This window comes from Macrobrachium nipponense, chromosome 17 (assembly GCF_015104395.2).
Source record: "Macrobrachium nipponense isolate FS-2020 chromosome 17, ASM1510439v2, whole genome shotgun sequence".
Lineage (NCBI taxonomy): Eukaryota > Metazoa > Arthropoda > Malacostraca > Decapoda > Palaemonidae > Macrobrachium > Macrobrachium nipponense.
Genome location: NC_087210.1, coordinates 53,200,011 through 53,223,234, shown reverse-complemented (window position 1 = coordinate 53,223,234; position 23,224 = coordinate 53,200,011). Strand labels below are relative to the sequence as shown.

Here is a 23,224-nt window from a genome sequence, read left to right as displayed (position 1 = left end):
GAGGTTGGAGAACGCCCTCTCTTAGAAGAGTTCACATCCACTGGAGAACGATGAGAAGATCTAGGTTGTCTACGATGAGACTCCCTCTTCGAGGTAGACGGAATCTCAGCCGAAGGAGAGGTAGGGCTCCTACTCCGAGAATCCTCGGAAACATCCACAGGGCGCTTACGAGGAGGCGAGCGCCTACTAGACTCTTTGCGCCTATCCTGAGGCGAGCGGCTGCCAGGAGAAGAGCGCCTATCGGGAGCAGTGCGCTTGCGCGGCTCTCCATACCTGTCCAGTTGAGTACGATTAACGGAAGTTCGACTGGAAGGCGAAATGCGCCTACCAGGAGAAGGCTGCTTGCGAGACTCTTGACGTCTAACAAGAGGGTAACATTCAGGAGAAGGGGGCTTCAAATACTAATACGAGCGCCTACCATGGAGAAAGGGCGCTTCAGAGATTCCTGGTGCCTACCAAGAGACAAACGGTCAGGAGTAGTGCGCCTAGAAGCGGGAGAGCGCCTACACGGAGAAGGGCGCTTGAAAGACTCTTGTTGTCTGCCCCGAGGAGAATAATCAGGAGTATGACGCCTTAAAAGAGACGAGTGCCTACTAGGAGATCGATGTGCAGTAGGCTCTTGGCGCCTACCTTGCGGGGAGCAGCTAACAGCAGGCCATCTATCATGCACACGACTCCTACCAGACTCTTGACGCCTGTCAGGAGAGAAGTCACGATCCGACACTCGAGGAGAGTGACATCTGGAAGAAGAACGCCTACTTGTATAAGGGCGCCTTCTAGGATCTTGAGGCTGCTGAGGAGAAGTCTCACGCGAGGGAGTTGAAGAAATAGCGCGATGAGCAGGTGCAGTGCGCTTACCGGAAGCGGGAATCCAATCTGGAGAAAAAACTTCTTTCTCCATAGAGCGTCCTACCGATGTTTGGCGCCTTGAAGTCGAAAGAGAGCCAGGAGAGCGAGGGCGCTCACGTGAGCCCCTACCTTCATACGAAACCTCCCCATATGAAGGAGAACGCCTAAAAAGAGGAGAACGATCCTCTGAAGAGCGGCACCTAGATCTCTTGATCGGAAGAGAAACGTCCTCCTTCCTACGTGATCTAACTGCTAGAGAGTCTGCTAGCGCCGTGATCTGAGCTTGAAGTCCCGCGAGTATCTTGTTGTTCTTCCTCGGAAGCAGGCGCCGAGCGAGGAGCGTGAGAAGAAGAACGATCAGGATCTTGGATGTCTTGGGTTTCTTCGCCTCCACCGACGATTCTTCCGGGAAAACCTCCGGACTAGAAGCCAAAGGACTGCAGGGAGCCTTCCCAAGCCCTCTTAAACGGGCGCGACGCGATCCGGGGAGTTCCAACCTCTCTTCGGAGAGGGAGAAGACGGAAGAGGGAGAAGCAATTGGCGTAGGAGCTCCTTCTTGTAGCGATCCGAGGCAGCCTGGGAGCGTAATTCAGGATCTGCCGAGGGGACGCCTGACCGGTGGGGGTTCTCCCTAGCCCTCTTGCGGCTTTCGACTTTCCTACTCCACTGGAACTGGGAGTCTGGAAGAGGTCTAGGCCTAGAGGCACTAAACGCACCCTCCACAACACTGGGGACACTGCACTGATCACTAACACTCTCCTTACCTTCCAACTGACGAATCTTCTGATCCATAGAAAGAATCGTGGCTCTCAGAGCTGCCGCCTCCGAAGGCGAATCTTCGGCTTCGGTGCGGGGAGCATCGGGCTGGCAACTTTGGGAAGAAAGGTTTCTAATTCTACGTTAGTATTAGGATCCACATCCAACTCACTCATTCTAGATCTACTAGAACTTCTAGAGGAAGCCTTACGCACTCTATCACGTTCCAACTTCCTAACATAAGAAGAGAGAGCCTTATATTCTTCTTCATTCAATCCCTTACATTCACTACAAGGGTTAGCAAAAGAACATTCATTCCCCCTGCATTTCATGCAAACCGTGTGAGGGTTTACCGAAGCTTTCAGCAACCTCACCTTACATCCTTCATTCACGCAAACCCTAAACAAAACCGAAGTTTCAACTACTAAATCTAGGTCAGACATCGTTAAAGAAAATCAAAATCAAAATCAAACCGGTCGACAATCAGCGTATGCCAAGCCAAACAAAGCGAATACGTCACCAAAAGAAGTCCAAATTAACTCCAGGCAAGCGAGAATCGAAAAACTATCGAGAGGAACCGACAACAGTTGTTATCGTTCCCGCGACAGAGAAAAATCTGACAAGCTAACGGGAGTGGTTCGTACATCCGCCACCCAGCGGCGGGTAAGGTAGACCACCTGACCTACCTGTCGCGTGTGCCGCGAGATTTGAAATTCTGTCGGGAACGTCGGAGACTATAGCTAAGTATATATCTGTCAGGGAAGTTCATGTACAAAACTTAATAGTATTAACCAATACTATTATCTGAGAATTAGAAAAAATTTTTGTATAAAAAATTTATTTAGTCATGAACATAACATCAAAATACACTACTAATTAGTGAATATTTACCAACAAAAAAGGCCTGGAATTGCTGAATTTTTTTATGAATAATTTATAGATACTCTCAACAGAAAAAACCTGCGAATAAGTGAGTCCACGAATCTTGAAAACGCAAATATGGGGGTTGACTGTACCAGTACAATAAATATAATTTCAGAACATCTTACAAAACAGGAAAATATACATAAAGTGTCCGCCCAGTGCATTACTGCATGAGCAAAATGATGAGCAAAGTTACATAGGCCAAAGAAAACATGCTTGCCTGAATACTTAAGAATAACGGTTGTAAGTCTGGAACTTAATTCTGCAACATGACTTTGAAATATTAGGGTATTCTGGGATGAAAGTTTGAGCTGTATTTTTGTCAGAACTTTGAAGTTTGGCGATGAATTGTTAAAAAAGGCACTTATAAGCATTTTTGGGATTTATATAGCCTACTTATGAGTAACAGTAGTAGGAGAGTACTGTAATGTTACTTTTGGTGTTTTGGGATGATTTGAGGAGTATTTTTGTTTGAAATATTCAATTGTTTTAGTATGGTAACTTAAGGAATTTTTTTAACTATCAAATTGAAAAGTGAAATGTTAAAATATGCATTTACACGCGTTTTAGTTTAAGGGGTACAAGGTATTAAGAAGTTATAAGCCAGTTATAATAATTTTTAGAGGGGATTTTTGCATTTCTGCAGTAGGTTCTCGAACCTAATCGCGCAAAAAAATGAGGGAGCGCTGTATGCGCTTTCCTTCAAAAGAATATATTACGTTCTAATCTACTTCTCATAGCTTGAAGGCCCTCCACCACTTTTTCCACCTTACAATTCCATGCCTTTGCTGCATCCTTTAGCCAATACAGTGGACCCCCCATATTCGCATTCTCCAGATTCGCGGACTCACACATTCACAGATTTCTCTCAGGAACGTTTCCCCACATTATTTGCGGAAAATTCGCACATTCGCTGTATTTTTCTATGAGAAATATTCAAAAATTCCTTCTTTTGTTTTTATCAATTTCATCATAAAATGCACTTTCTGGGCTCAGCTCATGTCGGCCTATGAAAGGATCCTTAATATCATTCTTTCTAGGTAAAATTAATCTAAAATTACCAGAGAAAAACAAAATTAAGAAAATGTCAGTAAAACTGACTCGCTCACTCTTTAAAAGAAGTGTCGGTATGAGAATAGGGCGAGTGGGAACAACTACCACGAGACATTCACCAATTAGACCTTCCAATCAAAATCCCCACTAGAGAGAGCTGATACCAACGGGCGAGATGCCGTGCTACTACTACTATAGGGGACGCCACGGACAGCAGCGCCCCTAGCGGTCATCCTTAATTATTAGCGCTAAGCGTCGTACGCATTTTCTTGCTTGTGTACTATTTTCTGGATTTACCTCATCCTCCATTATGGAACGTGCTGCCATCGCAACGGCTAAGTTAAGTGCCTCATAAGTAGTGTTTTACCGTATTTTAGTCTTCCAGGAACCAGTATTTTCCTTCTAATAGGTCATATACGGTTCCTCGGTCGACTCGTGGCGGCGCCATGCTGCCTCCTTAAGAATTCCCGGTCTTCCATACTGGGACTTCTTATACTTATGGGCTTACTATATCACGTTCATCGTTTTTACATCGCCTTTTTAGCTAGGTTAGCCCATTACCAATTCTCTTAGTTTGGTATTTAGGGCTATTCTGTGTTTCTGGCCCAGCATCCCGGCTCTTGCTCTTCATCGGCTATCGCTGGCTCCGAGTAGGCTTCTGTTCCTCGGAACAGTTTGCCTCCTCCTGGGCTTCTTTTTTCTTCTACTAAAAGTGTCTTTTCCATCTTTACGATGTAATTTTAGTTCTATTTAGGGTGTTAGGCTAGACCTAGGTGCAATGTCCCATGTATTGGTACAGCCTGGTTCACGTGGCCCTTCCACGGTTGTGTTGCTATCGCGGCTTAGGCCACACTTGCGGTCACGTGTTCCATCGCACCTTACCCTTCCCCTTCCCTCCCTACCAGATATAGGGAGGGGTCTGGGGGACCCCTTGGTTGCCATGACAACCTCAGTTGCCTTCCTCCCTCCTTCTCTGAGGAGGCCAGGGGTTCTCCCCAGCTGGGTATAGGGCGCGACCACTTGTTTCGGGTACGGGTCACCGAGCGGGTAGTTGTTGGGACGGGGAGGAGTAGGCCACCCCCCCCTCTCTCTCTCCCGCCGTGTTGCGCCGAGAACCCCCCCCCCCCCCCCAGTTGCTCAAGCCCACCTTTCCCCCGCTATACGAAAGGAGCCTTCCGCCGCAGCCGGGGCACCTTTGGTTATAGCTTGCTGGCTCCGCCAGCGGGCGGGGTGGTCACTACTAGTGGTCTATTGCTTGCCTACTATATCCTTCCCTTTTTCCCCCGCTACCGGAAGGGAGCTTGCTTCTTACCCGGGCACTCTTCTAGTAGACGGGGGGAAAGATTTGATATTTATTTCGTTATTTTAAGGATATACCCTAATTTGTTTTACGATGAATTCTAGATTTATATGATATGTATGCCATCTCCGCCGCTTTTCCGTCGTGGTTTCAATTTTCACCACCACACCTGGTTGGATTCTATCTCTTGTCTCCGGCGTAGCCTTGGACAACTCCAACCATCTTGCTACCACACGTATTATGGCGGGGCTCTGGTTTAATCTAACTTTCTCGCTCCGGCACCAGCGGAGCAATTGTTAGGCTGTAAGTTGTTCTCCTGATACTTATGTATCTTTCCACTTACAGGCTACCAACTGTCAGGTCCTTGGGTGCAATGCGACGTTATACGACCCCTGCGCCCACGATGAGTGCAGGTCTCACGCCCCGTGTGCCACGCCTTTCAACGACATGATCGTCTGGCAACCCGGAAGCCATGCGCCATCTGTTACGACCTGGTCAGTCAGCTGGTTGGAGGGGGTAAGTCGATTATAGACTTTTTTATCGTATTACTAACAACACTTAGTCATAAGCTTGTTAACCCTGCTCCGCCATTAGAAGCTTCATTTCGCCTTCTCTTTCAGGCTGCCGGTGTGAGGGAAGTCGCCCCAGCAACCCTGAAAGCTTGGGTGGGCGGCTTCGGGAAGAACGCCGCCAAAGGCCAGCCTTACATCTTTGGCACAAGAAGCTGGCCGTCAGATCATTCCCCGGTGGAAAAGTCAACAAGTATGTTGACCCCATATCTGCAGCCCCTCTCATAGCCTCCATCCAGCAAGAGATGCAGCAGTCTTTCGGGGCCGTGGCCACGCAGGAGACGGTCCCGGACGTCGCAACCTTGGACCTTAATATTGAGCCTATGGCGGTAGGTGCTGAGGATTTGTTAGTTGAGGTAGGTGTGTCGGGTGCCCAAGGTCTTTCCTTGGGCGCTCCTGGATCTTCTCCTGTCCCTTCTTCTACTGCTTCTTTCCAAGGCTTTTTGGGATCTGAGTCCCTACCCGCTCTCCCGCTCTCTCTGTACCCCCAAAGGTGAAGGGACAGAGAGAACCGAAGACCCTTGTTAAGACGACTTCTAAAAAGTCGTTGTCGTCTTCTTCAGCTAAAAAGTCTTCGACTTCCTATGCTGACGCGGTGAAGGCTAAGCCGAGCTCTTCCTATTCAAAGAGCTCTAGAAGCAAGGCTTCTAAGGAGAAGGCTCGCGCTCCCGCTGAGCCAATGCCTTCTCCGGCCTCCACCGCATCCACTCCGGCAACGCCGGTGGGAGTAGCGGGACCTAGCACCTTTGATCCCACTGCTTTCTCAGCAGTGGTGATGCAACAGGTAGGTGAGATGGTTGGCTCACAAGTCTCCGCCCTAGGAACAAAGTTCGAACAGATGTTCGCACAACTGTCCGGAGCACTCTGTCTCAGTCGGGCCAGTCCATCCAAGATCTCTCTAACAGAGTTAGAGAGAACGAGGACCGAGTAGCTGGGCTTGCTCAGGCTCCTCATCCAGTCTCCCCAGTAGCAAGTGCTGGTATTCTCCAGCTACCACCTTACGAGTCGCTACCAGCTTTCTCTATGGAGAACCCATGGAGAGTGGCTGCTTACGCTCCGTTCAAGGATGGTATGATCTCTGTCCCGGAGTGTGGAACTCGAAGGATTGAGGACTTCGAGTTTTATCCTCCGGGATTGACCGCAGCCTTTCATTGGTTATGCTAGGCTACCGTAGCGGCACTCACTAGGGAGGACAAGATCTCCAGGGAGAACGTTCTCTATAGTAGAGATCACGCTCAACGCGAATGGGTTCACTGCCTTGAGGACTGGGAGTGTACCAACACCAAGCTCCAGGCTTTCAAGAGTCCTTTTACTATTTTTGCGACGGAGGAGGAGGCTTCTCTTCCGTTCGCCTACAAAAATAGTAGAAAAGACTCTTCAGGCAGTCCTCAAGGATGAGCCCATGCCACAGCTGAGGGAAGCAGAGTCTACTTCTCCGCTCTTCCCAGCTTTCGGAGAATTGTGGGAGAACTTGCCTGCCACTTTCACGCTTGGTAAAGCTCAAACCGGACTGTGCTATGGACCAGTTTGGCGAAAGCTCCCAAGGCTGCCTGATTCCTTGATTCAGGCAGAGTTCGACGCTCGAACTAGGTTTGGCAGGTCCCTCAATTCTCTGATTATCACAGAGATGGCTGCTCTTTCGTATGGCACAGAACCTTTATTTAAGATTCTGGCCAAGTCCCAGCTTCAAACAGTTCAGACGGATGCTTTCGACTTCTTCCAAGCTAGGAGGAATTGCCGAAAGCACGTTCTGCAGGAGTGCACTATTAGGCACGAACCTAATAGACTCCTGGCTTCCAGCCAATGTGGGAGCGGATCTCTTCCCAGAGTCCGCTGTAAATGAGGTACACCACGAGGCTGCTATGGCTCAACCAGAGCCTTAGAGCTAGATGGGGTATCTCCTCTAAGAGGAAACAAGAATCCGCCCCCGCTGCTGGTAAGAAACTAAAGAAGTCTGGTAAAAGGTTCCAGCCTTACCAGAAACACCAGCAACAGCAGCAATTCGTTCAGGCCGTCCCGGTTACCCAACAGGGACAACCTTCAACATCGAAGCAGACCGAGCCCATCCTCCTGCTGTCTCCTCAGTCACAACCCTCGACCTCCTACGCTCTCTCGCCGGCCTTCAACCCTATGTATGAAGGTCAGGCTTACCCTCCCTTTAATAGGCAATCGAGAGGTAACAGATCGAGAGGCCACTTTCGCCAGCGTGGCACAGGAGGGCGGCAAGGAGTAGGCAGTTCAGAGGAGGGCGTGGTGGTCAAACGCCCATCAACAATGAGGCTCCCCAGGTAGGAGGGAGGCTGTTCCTCTTCCGTCACAGGTGGGGGTTCAGCAATTGGGCACAGAGCATAGTGTCCAAGGGATTGGGTTGGAGTTGGATCAAAGATCCCCCTCCAATCAAATCATTCCGCCAAGTACCATCAAAGGAATTGACAGATTATGCGGAGGAACTCCTTCAGAAAGGAGCTATTGCGAGAGTCAAGCATCTAAAATTTCAAGGTCGCTTATTCAGCGTGCCAAAGAAAGGCTCAACAAAAAGAAGGGTAATCTTAGACTTGTCAAGGCTAAACTCTTTCATTCGTTGCGACAAGTTCAAAATGCTTACCCTCTCGCAGGTAAGGACCTACTTCCTTGTGGAGCCGTCACATGCTCCATCGATCTTACAGACGCATACTATCATATCCCTATAGCCGAGACACTTCCAGACCCATTATTCCTAGGATTCAGGCTAGGAAATCAGACATTCTCATTCAAAGTGATGCCCTTCGGTCTGAATGTAGCCCCCACCCCAGGGTATTCACGAAAATAGCAGAAGTAGTGGTGCAACAATTGAGAACTCAGGGAATAATGATAGCAGCATACCTCGACGATTGGTTGATCTGGCACCAACAGTTGAGGAATGTCTCAAAGCCACGAAAAAGGTAGTTCAATTTCTGGAACATCTGGGGTTCCAGATAAACAAAACGAAATCCAGACTTACTCCGGAGTCTCGTTTTCAGTGGCTAGGAATCCAATGGGATTTGTCTTCCCACAATCTGTCAATTCCAATGGCCAAACGGAAAGAGATAGCAAAGTCTGTCAGACAATTTCTCAAATGCAAGCAAACATCAAGGAGAAGCCAAGAAAGAATCCTAGGTTCCCTCCAGTTTGCTTCAGTGACAGATATCCTCCTGAAAGCAAGGCTGAAAGATATAAATCGAGTTTGGCGATCGAGAGCAAATGCCAAATCTCGAGGACAAGTTGGTCAGTAATTCCACAGATCCTTCGCAATCAACTCCGTCCATGGACAAAAGTAAAGAACCTGGCCAAGCGGGTACCCCTTCAATATCCCCATCCAGTGTTAACCATTCACACGGATGCCTCCCTGTCCGGGTGGGGGGGATATTCTCAGTTCAAACAAGTTCAGGGGACTTGGTCAGTTCAATTCCGCCAGCTCCACATAAACGGTTCTGGAAGCAATGGCAGTATTTCTTACCCTGAAGAGACTTCTTCCCCCGGAAAAGTCTCATCTAAGACTAGTTTTTGGACAGTGCAGTGGTAGTTCATTGCAATCAACAGAGGAGGGTTCAAATCCAAACATGTGAACCATGTCATGATAGCCATCTTTGCACTAGCAAACAAACACAAATGGCATCTGTCCGCCACTCACCTGGCGGGGGTAAGAAATGTGATAGCAGACGCCTTGTCCCGGTCGGTCCCTCTGGAATCAGAATGGTCCCTAGACGACGGGTCATTCCAGTGGATATGCCGGAGAGTCCCAGGTCTCCAAGTAGATCTCTTCGCCTCACAAAGCGAACCACAAGCTCCCTTGCTATGTGGCCCCCAACCTGGACCCTCTGGCTTATGCCACGGACGCCCTGTCGTTAGATTGGAATCAGTGGAGAAAAATTTATGTTTTTCCTCCAGTGAATCTTCTCTTGAAAGTCTTGAGCAAGCTGAGGACTTTCAAAGGGACTAGTTAGCCCTGATTGCTCCAGACTGGCCCAAGAGCAACTGGTATCCTCTGCTTCTGGAATTGGGTCCTCCGACCTCAACGGATTTCCCAATCCCAAGCTGTCACAATCAGTACAAATGAGGACTGTGTTCGCTTCCTCAGGAATTCTTCAGACCCTAACTTTATGGACTTCATGAAGTTTGCGGCTAATAAAGATGCTAACATTGATCCAAAAAAAAACATCCTCTTCCTAGAATCAGATAAGAGAGTCAACTATTAGACAATATGACTCAGCTGTTAAAAAATTAGCATCCTTCTGAAAGAATCAAACACTCAACCATGACAGTTAAATTTAACTATATCCTTTTTCAGATCCTTTTTGTTTGAAAAAGGTTAGCAGCTAGCACTATTACTACTCATAAATCAGCTTTGAAAGAAGATCTTTCAGTTAGGTTTCCAGATAGATCTGACTGAATCTTATTTTACGTCTATCCCTAAAGCCTGTGCTAGACTTAGACCTTCTCAAAGGCCTACTGCAGTCTCATGGTTCTTAAATGATGTCCTCAAACTAGCATCAGATACTGACAACTCGTCTTGAACATTCATAATGCTTCTTAGATAGGCATTATTCTTATTAAGCCTAGCTTCAGAGCTAGAATTTCAGAACTGTCGGCTCTATCCAGAGATGCGGGTCATGTGGAATTCCTCCCCTCAGGAGAAGTTCTGCTTGCTCCGGATCGTAGTTTTTTGGCTAAAAATGAGGATCCTCTTGCAAGGTGGGCTCCTTGGAAAGTCATCCCACTTCCGCAAGACCCTTCTCTCTGCCCACAGTATCAACCTTTAAGAGCCTTTCTATCTCGTACATCCTCAAGATCCTCAGGTTCTCTCTTCATGAGAGAAAAAGGTGGACTTTATCAGTAAAATGGTATTAGACAACAAATCCTTTACTTCATTAAACAAGCCAATCCTGGAGTTCATTGTCCAAAAAGCACATGACAATCAGGGGAGTAGCCACCTCAATTAATTATTTTCAACATATGAACTTTGAGGATCTTAAAAAGTATACTGGATGGAAATCTCCGACAGTCTTTAAACGTCACTATCTAAAGTCCTTGAATCGTTAAAATTTTCTGCAGTAGCAGCGGGAAACATTGTTTTTCCCCTGATTACTGTATAGTAGTCGTAGTATAGATCCAGGTCTCCTCTCTACCTACCTCATCCAACATGCCTCACCCTATCGCCATGCTACTCGGATATTCTAGCCTTAGCCGCTGAGATCATATAGGGGATGTCCCCTTATTTTTTTTTTTTTTTTTTGTTTTTGTTTTTCTAGGGACATCCACACTATGTGATAATGTACTTCAGTGTACCTACCCTTATTTTTATGCTAGGGTAGGACACAATGTGTTTGTATATTTTGTAAATAAGTTATCTAAGTGGATCTATTTTGTTAAATTACACTGCATTATTGTATTTTACTATGTTTACTATAATTTTAAGTACTTTACATTACTAACTTTCTTTTATGTCATTGTTTAAAATAAGTTAGCCTTAAGTACTTAGTTCATATGCCGTAATAACTGATTTAACTATTATATCCCTCATTTTTACAACTGATTTTCATTTGTCCTTTTTTCCCATCTTGTCTGTTTCTCTGGTACTCTTTCATAGGCCGACACGAGCTGAGCCCAGAAAAGGGATTTTGACGTAGGAAAAATCTATTTCTGGGTGATTGGCTCGTGTCGCCCTATGAAACCCACCCTGTATTGATTGCCCCCCCTGCAGGACAGAGTTCATAGATTAAGGATGACCGCTAGGGGCGCTGCTGTCCGTGGCGTCCCCTAGTAGTAGTAGTAGCGGCCACATCGCCCGTTGGTATCAGCTCTCTCTTGTGGGGATTTTGATTGGAAGGTCTAATTGGTGAATGTCTCGTGGTAGTGTTCCCACTCGCCCCTACCGACACTTCTTTTAAGAGTGAGCGAGTCAGTTTTACTGACATTTTCTTAATTTTGTTTTTCTCTGGTAATTTTAGATTAATTTTACCTAGAAAGAATGATATTAAGGATCCTTTCATAGGGCGACACGAGCCAATCACCCAGAAATAGATTTTTCCTACGTCAAAATCCCTTTTTTGTGATAAAACTATTAAAAAACCGAGTATGAAAATTTTTAGTGGTTTGTTTTTTTGAGTTTTAACAAACAAAATGGGCTGTTTTTAGTGTTTTTATAGGGGTTCCAAACATTTGTGTGTTCTATTTATGCATCCCCTGCAAATATGGGGGACCACTGTAAACAGGTTTCTTCAATTTCCATAACTACTCCATCCATCTTTACCAGGTAGTTCTTAAAAAAAGTAGTTTAACAAGACTAACAAATAACACAGTACACATAAAGGAATAAATTAACCATATTTTTACCAACATACTATGACAAATTTTTTTTTAACTATCAAGTAGATAAAGTTTTGCAGTATCTTACCTCAGACATACCCTCATGAGAACATAATGCACGACATTTGTAGTTTTTGCTCATATTAGAAACATAGTCATCGAGTAAAAGACGATACACATATCGATTATACTGCATCTCTTGAAGTGCTGATGGGTCTGAGTCTCGAACCTGTATCTGGCGTAACAACTGCTTGGATAGAACTGGAACTACAAAGTCAACCTACCATCAAAAAAGGGAAAAAAAGAGAGTACTAATTGTAAGAACTGAAGGTTTTTCTCATAAGTAATGTGATATATTTACCAACACAATGGGTCCAGGAAAACAAAATGGTTTACCATATAGTACATACAGAGGTACCTTGACCTACCAGTTACATTTGTTTCGTGGCCAAGCTCATAGCTCAATTTGCTCACGCATGAAATCCATTTTCCCCATTGAAAACACTTAACCCTCTTACGCCGACAGGACGTATTTTACGTCAACATTTTTTGTCTCCCATGTGCCGACTGGACGTATTTTACGTCGACTTACAAAAGTTTATTTTTAAAATTCACGGAAAAATACTTATAGGCCTACCAGCCTAAAACTTTTGAATCACGAGCCTTGGGGGATGCTGGGAGTTCACGGATCAAGGTGTTGTTTTGTTTACAATCGTTACGCAGGCGCGCAAGCGCAAATTTCTTTCTTGCCGCACTAAAAAGTATCTGTGACACATCTCGGAAATTATTTCGTCACTTTGACATAATTTTTGTACCATTGTAAATTAGCTGTTACATGAAGTATTATATATGAAAATGTGTGCATTTTTATGTAGAATACAACAATAAAATACTAATGATTGTAGCTTTTATCAGTTTTGAGATATTTTCATATAAATAACGATAATTGCCAAAATTTCAACCTTCGGTCAACTTTGACTCTACCGAAATGGTCGAAAAATGCAATTGTAAGCTAAAACTCTTATATTTTAGTAATATTCAATCATTTACCTTAATTTTGCAACTAATTGGAAGTCTCTAGCACAATATTTTGATTTATGGTGAAATTATGAAAAAACTTTTTCCTTACATCCGCGCTGTAACTTCCGAAAAATCATACATGCGATTGTGGTAATGTTTGCACCATTTTAAAATTAGCCGTTATATAAAGTTTTATATATGGAAATGTGCACAATTTCATGCACAATACAACTAAAAATAACCCATGGTTGTAGCTTTTATCAGTTTTGAGATATTTTCATATAAATAACGATAATTGCCAAAATTTCAACCTTCAGTCAACTTTAACTCTACCGAAATGGTCAAAAAACGCAATTGTAAGCTAAAACCCTTATATTCTAGTAATATTCAAGCATTTACCTTCATTTTGCAACAAATTAGAAGTCTCTAGCACAATATTTTGATTTATGGTGAATTTATGAAAAAATTAACATTTTCTTTACGTCCGCGCGGTAACTCTTCCGAAAAAATCATACGTGCGATTGTGGTAATGTTTGCACCATTTTAAATTAGCCGTTACATAAAGTTTTATATATGAAAATGTGTGCAATTTTATGTAGAATACAACAAAAAATAATTGAAGATTGTAGCTTTTGTCATTTTTGAAATATTTGCATATAAATCACGATAAATAGAAAAAAAACCACGTTCGGTCAACTTTGACTCTACCGAAATGGTCAAAAAATGCAATTGTAAGCTAAAACTCTTACAGTCTAGTAATATTCAGTAATTTATCTTCATCTTGAAACAAATTCGAAGTCTCTAGCAAACTATTTAGATTTATGGCGAATTTGAAAAAAAATCTTTCCTTCCCTCCGCGCGCGGATTCTCTGCCACAAATCTCCGAAATGCGTACGTCTCATTCTCAGAATATTTGCTCCGTTTCATATTAGGTATTTCACAGGGTTTTATATATTAAAATGTGCGCAATTTCATGTAGAATAAAACGAAAAATATTTGAAGGTTGTAGCTTTTCTTATTTCCGAAATAATTGCATATAAAAAAAATATATATATAAAAAAATTCGACATTCGGTCAAATTTAACTCGTCAGATATGGTCGAAAACTGCAATTGTAAGCTAATACTCTTACAGTATAGTAATATTCAATCATTTGTCTTCATTTTGAAAGAAATTGGAAGTCTCTAGGACAATATTTAGATTTATAGTGAATTTTTGAAAAAAATATTTACGTCCACGCATTACGAATTCATGTATTATTTTGTGATAATATTTTCTCTGTGTTGCTTTTATCGTTTTACAATGTGTTATATACCAAAATGATCGCAATTTAGTGTACATTACAACGAAAAAAAAGTAACTTGTTACCTTTAACCATTTTGCGCACAGCGCGATTTGAATACAATTATATATGAAATTTCGTTTTTGCACTATCATATATCGCATTATTTATATATGATAATGATAATTTTTTTCATTTCTGATGGTTGCATACTAAACTTCAGCCAATGACAAAAAAGGGAGCCAAAAATGAACTCTTAATCTTGAAAACTAAGCGCGCTGTGATTTAAAAAAAAAAATATTTTTTCTGCTTTCGCGCTCACTCTGAAACAACTCCGGCACACGGGAGACAATTTTTTTATTACCGCTTCGGCGTAAGAGGGTTAAAATGCCCTTAATCCATTCCAGCCTTCAAAATGCCACCTCATATTTTTATGTTTCATGTTATTAAATAAGGAAAATTCATTTCTAAATAACAAATATTGTATAAAAATATAGAAATAGAATGTAAAGATATAATACGGTTTTATACAGTGTACAGGTAGTATTCAAATTTCAATAATTTATCTTTACAAGTAGAACAAATTAAAATAGCCTAACTTTATCCCATCGTCTAGTTAAATAAGCTCAAAAACAGCAAAAGAAAATGGTGAAAGTATTGTTTTAACATTATACTCGTGTAAATGTGTACAGCCATGAACAACCAAACAAGAAACAACTTTTTTGCTAAGTACAACCGAATTGGATAACAACAACATCCATTTGGCTTGTATTTCAACCATCGTATGATAATAAACAATTACCGTAGTTATGTTATAATGAAGTCATGTAGAATAGGACTGAGATATTTTGATCTAATAACTTTATTTGCTATAGATCAAAGATCAACAAGATAATGTACTGTTAAATTTAAATAAAGTTGTAGCTGAAGCTGAGAAAACTGTTCAAGCTGCTTATAACTATTATCGTGCATTGGCAACATGGATAAAACTCCTGTTAACTTATACCATCAAACACAATTGTAGATAAAATTGAGAGAAAAATTTTCTAATCAAAACTAATGGGCCTGAAAGAACACATTTTACTGTTGTTTTCACACCGATAAAATATAAATAATGTACAACTCATATTGTTTACGCTTTATAGGCAAGAAAATGCACTCAGAATTGAGTTCAATATGGCGAAACAAACTCGTATTTGCCATCAGCCGATTTCCAAACCAAAACACTGACCGCTCTGTTAGTAGTATATTTTATAATACAATAATATGAGAAAACATACAACATTATTGGATGCAGTGAAGTAATGTATAAATTTTTAAAAGATTCATGAAAAGATGCATATTTACTTTTTCTTCTTTGCTTATCTTAATTTTTATCACTACGCCATCTATGTAGCAGCGGCATCTCCAGCTCGTACCTCAATTTTTTGCTCACGTAACAAAGCAAAAAATTGACCGAGGGACGACTTGTACCTCAGAAAGCTTGTACATTAATTCACTCGTAGGTCAAGGTACCACTGTATTTAAAACATCTAGATCAAGCATTTTGACAGAGTACCAAGATAACCAATTACAGGTGGATTTTTATAAAGTAGTTAAGTCAACAAGAAAGATTATTTAAGACAAGATCAGATGAATTTAAAATAGGTATTGGCACCTATCAAGGATAAATAGTTTCTTAACACAAATACATTTTAATAACAAAATAGGGTTTTATATATTAGAATATATATAGTATACTTACCAAGTAATTAAATAGCTAACAATTCTCGCATGGCATCCTAAATTCAAATTGTGGTAATGCAACTGTTACAGAGGGGGAGGCCCTGCCCCAACAGTTGCATAACCACAAATTTTTTATAATAAAAACTAGTTTGCTTCATCATAAACCCATTACTTTTACACAGCCTTTTAGTGGCTACATACAAATCCAAACACTTTAGTTCTCCTACTTTTATAGGTTAGCACAGTTCCTTGCTGGAAGAGTGGTTTTTGCACTTGGCTGCCAATCCGGTGGTCCAAAGTTCGAATCCCGGCTCAGCCAATGTGGAATCAGAGGAATTTATTTCTGGTGATAGAAATTCATTTCTCAATATAGTGCAGTTCGGATCCCACAAAAAGCTGTAGGTCCCGTTACTAGATGACCAATTGGTTCCTAGCCATGTAAAAAAATATCTAATCCTTCTGGCCAGCCCTAGGAGAGCTGTTAATCAGCTCAGTGGTCTGGTAAAACTAAGATATACTTAACTTATAGGTTAGCACATGACTAAAGTAGTATATAGTTATCCAGGTACAGGCGGCCCTTGGTTAGCGGCAGCAGTTCCGTTCCTGGCCGCCGACGCTGTGCAATTTTAGAAGCTAGGCGATTTTAAAGTCTACTGCTGCTGCACACCTCCTTTCGGAGCACTAAAACTGGTTAACAGCGCCCTAGACTAGTCAATGGTGCCGCAATACCGCAATGGTGCAATAAGTAAAATTATGTTTATGCAGTATAGTACTACAGAATTTACTGTACAGTACATTATAGTATTATAAATACTGTAAAGCCTAGCTTTAATCCTTTGGGTGTCTTGTGAAATTAACCTTGACCTACGAGTTTAATTCGTTCCACAGCCCAGCTCGTTGCTCAAATTGTTCACACAAGAAATCAATTTTCCCCATTGAAAATACTTAAAATGCCCTTAATCCATTCCAACCCTCAAAATGCTACCCCATATTTTTATGTTTTATTTTATTAAATAAGGAAAATACATGTCTAAATAACAAATATTGTATAAATACATAAAAAAAGAGTATTTAAAGATATAATAAGGTTTTATACCGTGTACAGGTAGCTATAGTGTTCAAGTTACGATAATTCATCTTACGATAATTGGATTTTACGAGAGATACCAAATTACAATAGCCTAACTTTATCCCATCTTCTAGTTAAGTTCAAAAGCAGCAAAAGAGAATGATGAAAGCATGGCTCTAACATTATACTCATTGCGTGAACGTGTACAGCCATGAGCAACCATCTGTTTGGCTTGTATTTCAACCATTGTACTATGCTAAACAATTACAGTAGTTGTTATAAATGACATTATGTAGAATAGGACTGAGATATCTTAATGTAATAACTTTACTCTCTATAGATCAAAGATCAATATGGAAATATATTGTTAAATTTAAACCTAGTTGTAGCTGAAGCTGAGAAAACTGTTCAAGGTGCTAATGACCATTATCGTGCATCGGCAACAAGGATAACAACTCCAGTAAACTCTGTATGTGCTTGAGAGATAATTTTGATAATGTCTTTTATGTAACTGTGTATTTACCTATTCGATATGCCACCCATGAGATTATATAATGCTAGAGACAAGAAGTGCAAGCATAAATCTTTATCCATGCTAGAAAATCTTTATTGCCTTAGCGAATAGTTTACTGTTCATTTTCCTCAATAGATGGCGCCGCTGTGCTTTGTTTACGGTTTGATGGAGTCATTTAAATGCAGTTATCGCTGAAACTCATTCATTATTTTGCTCATCTCTTTATCTTCTACAATAAAAATCAACTAAGAAACTAATAGTGATAATTATGAAGCTACGAAATTTCGGATATGAAAGTCACTGATAATAAAGTGCAGATTCTGAGAAGTTTAGTATTGTATTTAGACTTACGATTGGGTAGGCGAACTCGGGAATGTAGGCTAAAAGTGTTAAAGTACACTATTTTAAAGAAATTTATACTATATAAAGTTATAAAATTATGAAGTTAAAATATATGAGTAATAAAATTATAAAAAGCAGTGTCAGAACATAGCTAGTAGTAGGCTAAGTTGGAAACTAGGCTATTTGTACAGTAGTACCTCGAGATACGAAATTAATCCGTTCCGAGGCGCCTTTCGTATCATGAGGTTTTCATATCTTGGACCACATTTTACATGTAAAATGGCTAATCCGTTCCAAGCCCTCCAAAAACACCCCAGTAAATTTCATAATAAAGCATAATTGACCTATAAACAATGAAATACTACAACAATTTGGACCATTCAATACATAAATTAATAACAAAATGCAAAATAACCTGTAAATAAAGTGTATTAGTGTACAATGGTATACAAGAAATACTGTACGTAAAATGTGGAAGCTTACCTTTCGAGTGAGGCTATCTCCGAAAGTGGCGGCAAAGGAGGAGGAGGACAAACACACAAAAAAAATTAAGGAAAACTAAACTAAAATTTACGAAATACATTAACAAAACTGTAACACTTAACCTTACAAAAAACTAAAATTAAAAAAAAAAAAAATTTTATGCATTCAACTTACCTGTCAGATATATACTTAGCTATATACTCCGTCGTCCCCGATAGAAATTTGAATTTCGCGGCACACTCTACAGGTAGGTCAGGTGATCTACCGCCCCGCCACTGGGTGGCGGGAATAGGAACCATTCCCGTTTTCTAGGATAGATTTTCTCTATCGGCCGGGACATCAACATTGTTGTTGTTCCTTCTGATTTGATTTTCATGTTTTTTCATCGCTATTGATCTTCTAAGCCGGTTGTTTTGATGACGTATTGGATCTTTGGTTGGGCATACTCTTTCGTGGACTGTTATTTGGACTTGGTTTTTGGAATTTTCTCATAATGTCGGATTCTAGCTTTGCGGTTAGAAGACAGTGTGTAAATAAGGGATGCATGGTGAGGCTACCGAAAGCTTCGGTAGATCCTCACACAGTTTGTAAGGGGTGTAGAATGAATGAATGCTCTATATCTAACACCTGTGATGAATGTGTAGGTTTGAATGAGGAAGAATGGAAGAATTTAAATTCCTATTTAAGGAAATTGGATATGGATAGGGCTAGGAAGGCTTCCTCCAGAAGTGTAAGTAGGTCTCGTTCTAACGAGTCAATTAAATTAACACCTAACCCTAAACCTGTATCATCTTCCTCTTGTACTACTTGCAAATCCAGCAACGGAAATTGCAGATCTTAAAGCTGCACTGCAAAGGATGCTAACTTTACAAGGTAAGCACAGTGATAGTGATTCAAGTGTCCCTAGTGCAGTGGAGGGTGCGTCTGATCGGCTTCATCTTGCTCCCAGGCCTAGACCTCTTCCAAGCTCACAGGCCCAGAGGAGAAGGAATGTCAAAAGCCTTACGGAGGTTATGGAGAATCCCCACCGATCAGGCGTCCCCTCGGCAGATTCTGTGACAACCCGAACTGCCAAGGATCGCTATCAAAAAAGCATCCTAAAACAGTGTTTTTCGTCTTCAGATTCTTCACCTAATGTAAGGGGCTGGAGTTCTGATGAACTGTCACGCCCCTTAAAAAGGAGTTGGAAGGCTCCAACGTTGAATTCAAGCCCTGAGCTTTTCTCCGATGGATCTCCATGCGAAAGGAAGAAAACCAAGTTAATTCCTAAGCGCAAATCGGAGTCCCCTTCCTCCTCTAGACCTCCTTCACCTGCATCGGGAAAGGAAAAAGAGAATGCTGCTGCAAAAATCCTACTAAATGTACAGGAGCAGCTCTCCGCTTTAGTAGGAGTTTTTACGAAGGAGACTCCAAGAAGAAAGGACTCTTTCCTTCCGATAAAGAGAACTAAAGGAAGAAAAGAAGGATCTAACATAAAAATTGTGGATTCTCCTCCGACGAGTGTGAAGAATGCGCCAAAAGCGCCAGCCTGGCGCAATGGGCCAAATGCGCCAGATGCGCTAGAAGATCCATATGAGCCAGAAGAGCCAGAAGCGCCAGAAGCGTCAGATGCGCCAGAAGCGCCAGCCTGGCGCAATGCGCCAGAAGCGCCACCCTGCCGAAATGCGCCAGAAGCGCCATTCTGGCGCAATGAGCCACGAGCGCCAACCTGGCGCAATGCGCCACAAGTGCCAGCCGGGTGCAATGAGCCAGAAGCGCCATCCAGGCGCCAGAATATACGGACTTCCTCCAAAAGACATTTAGACCAGGAGGATTTGTCTAGCTTTCGGAAGGATAAGCCCTTACCTGACAGGGACTGTAGGTGCCGCACAGGCGGCCGTAGCCCTTGTCAGGATAGGGTTGGTTCCGTTGAGAGCGATAGGAGAGGACATCCTTCCTCTGACAGGAGAGAAAGATGTCGCACAGGCGGCCGTCGCTCTTGCTAGGAGAAGGAAAATGTTGTGTTGCAGGATCAACCTATCTCTCGTAAGGACGCAAGCTGTCACACAGGCGGCCGTCGTTCTTGCGAGAGTGGGGCAGATGTTGCAAGAGACTCATCTCCTATTGAAAACAAACAATCCTCTTCGGAAATGGAATTGGATTTGGAAGTAGTTTCAGATTCGGAAGATCATACGGCTCCAGGCTTGTCAGATTATAAGACGCTGGCAGCCCTCTTACTTCAAGAATTTGGAGACTCATTAAGCCCTACTGCTCCGCCTTCTCCGAGGTCTTTGTTTACCAGCACTAAGGTCTCGAAGTCATCATCTTTCATTAAGATGAAACCAACCATTTCCATGAATAAGGCTCTTCAATTTGTTGGAAATTGGTTTAAATCCAAGGAGAAGGCGGGGAAAACCGTCTTTGCCTGCCCTCCTTCCAAACTTTCAGGAAAGAAGGGAATCTAGTATGAGGCGGGCGAATCACTGGGTCTAGCTCTCCCTACCACTGCCGAAGCAGATTTTTGAAATCTGATTGACTCTTCAAATCTGGTTGACTCTTCAAGGAGACAAGCCTTGTCATCGGCCAAGATCACATGGGGGACTTCAGAGATGGACCATCTCCTCAAGGGATTGTTTAATGTCTTAGAAGTCTTTAACTTCTTAGACTGGTCCCTTGGGGTGTTGGCCAAGAAGACTCAAGAGAAGGAATCTCTTAGCCCAGAAGTCCTTTATAGTGTACTGTCCTGCATGGACAAAGCGGTCCAAGATGGATCAGGAGAAGTGGCCTCGCTTTTTGGAACTGGAATTCTGAGGAAAAGAGTCTTGTTTAGTTCCTTTCTGACGAAAGCAGTTACTCCTATCCAGAGGTCATCTCTTCTTTATGCTCCTCTTTCGGATCAATTGTTTCCTGCACAATTAGTGAAGGATATATCACATTCTTTGACGGAAAAGGCCACGCAAGATCTCTTAGCCCAATCTGCAAAGAAATCAAGGACCTCTGTTCCTGTAAAGAGAGAGACTCGTACTCCTCAACAGCCCTTTCGAGGGAGCTCCTCTTCCAAACCCTCCTTTAAGAAGAGAGGAATTCAGAAGAGAAGTAGGTCTTCGTTCAGACCTATCAAGAAAACAAAATGAGACTCCAGTCCTTCAAGCACCGGTAGGGGCCAGACTTCGGAAATTTTCCGAAGAATGGACTCTGAGAGAAGCAGAAAGATGGTCCCTTTCAGTAGTAACGAAGGGATATCTTATCCCCTTTCGAGACAGTCCTCCCTTAACAACGATCCCGAGGGAACTGTCAGCCAAATAACAGGGACCCGCCTGCCAAGAAAGAAGCATTATTGCAACTGGTAGAACAGAAATGTTGCAAAAGGAGGCTATCAAATTGGTTCGGGATCCGCATTCCCGAGGATTCTACAACCGTCTTTTTCTGGTTCCGAAATCCTCGGGAGGGTGGAGACCGGTCCTGGATGTGAGCGCATTGAACCGATTTGTAGAGAACACAAAGTTCTCTATGGAAACATCGAAATCGGTTCTTGCGGCTCTTCGTCCAGGAGATTGGATGGTCTCCTTAGACCTAAAGGATGCTTACTTTCATGTTCCCCTGCATCCATCATTGAAGAGATATCTTCGATTCATGATGCAGGGCAAAGTATTCCAATTCAGAGCCCTATGCTTCGGCCTTTCTACGGCCCCTCAAGTGTTCACGAGACTAATGATGAATGTTGCGAGATGGCTACATCTAGAAGGGATAAATATATCCCTTAACCTAGATGATTGGCTAATAAGAGCAAAATCGGAACTTCAGTGCTTGAAGGACTTGGAGAAGACTTTAGAGTTGACAAAATCTCTGGGACTACTCGTGAACCTCGAGAAATCACAATTGATCCCCAGACAGAACATAGTCTATCTGGGGATACAGATGGATTCTCGGGGTTTTCGGGTTTTACCATTGCAAGAGAGAATTGCTCGAGGCTTAGAAAAAATCTCGAACTTCTTAGGGAAGGAACGGACCTCGGCGAGGGAATGGCTCAGTCTGCTGGGCACCCTTTCCTCGTTAGAGCAGTTCATTTCCCTAGGGAGATTAAATCTCAGACCTCTGCAGTTTTATCTCAGACAAATGTGGAGTCAAAAGACAGGAGACCTGTCAGACTGTTTTCCCATTCAACAGGGGATAAAATCCAACCTGAAGTGGTGGTTAACCCCATTACTAAAGAACGAAGGAGTGTCCCTCTTGATTCGGAACCCTCACCTAGTGTTGTTTTCCGATGCCTCGGAAACAGGTTGGGGAGCAACACTGGGTCCAAAGGAAGTGGCAGGTACCTGGACCAAGGAACAGGCTACACTGCAAATCAATGCGAAGGAACTCCTGGCTATTCATCTAGCCCTGGAATACTTCGAAGCGGAAGTCAGGGGAGTGGTAGTTCAAGTCAATTCCGACAATAGCACAGCTCTGGCGTACATCCGGAATCAAGGGGGCACTCACTCTTTCTCACTGTACGAAATAGCGAGAGATCTATTGACCTGGACAGAGGAACGGGGCATAATTCTGCGGACAAGGTTTGTTCAGGGTGTAAAAAACCTAAGGGCAGACAGGTTGAGCAGAAAGGACCAAGTACTCCCGACAGAGTGGATGCTCCACTCAGAAGTCTGCAGACAACTGTGGTCCCTCTGGGGAAGACCCCAGATCGACCAGTTTGCCACGTTCCTCTCCAGGAAGATAGACAACTTCTGCTCTCTAGAAGAAGATCCCAGAGCCACGGCGATCGATGCTTTCCTCATGGATTGGTCAGGCATAGACGCCTACGCCTTTCCCCCATTCAAATTACTGGGGGAAGTACTAAGAAAGTTTGTGGCATCGACGGGAACAAGATTAACTCTGATTGCTCCCTTCTGGCCTTCCCGAAACTGGTTCACAGAGGTACTGGAATGGACGGTGGACTTCCCCAGATCTCTACCAAAAAGGACAGATCTGCTCAGACAACCCCACTTCGAGAGGTTCCACAAAAACATCTGAAGTCTCTCCCTGACTGCCTTTCG

General features: G+C 42.9%; 1 protein-coding gene across 1 annotated transcript in view; it reads right to left on the bottom strand.

Moving 5' to 3' along the window:
* The window catches only part of LOC135196229 (uncharacterized), a 233,984-nt gene that overhangs the window by 41,997 nt on the left and 168,763 nt on the right, over positions 1–23,224 (bottom strand). Inside the window, exon 5 of the mRNA XM_064222877.1 lies at positions 11,864–12,055. Coding sequence (XP_064078947.1) covers positions 11,864–12,055 — 192 coding nt within the window. The remainder of the gene's footprint in view (positions 1–11,863; positions 12,056–23,224) is intronic.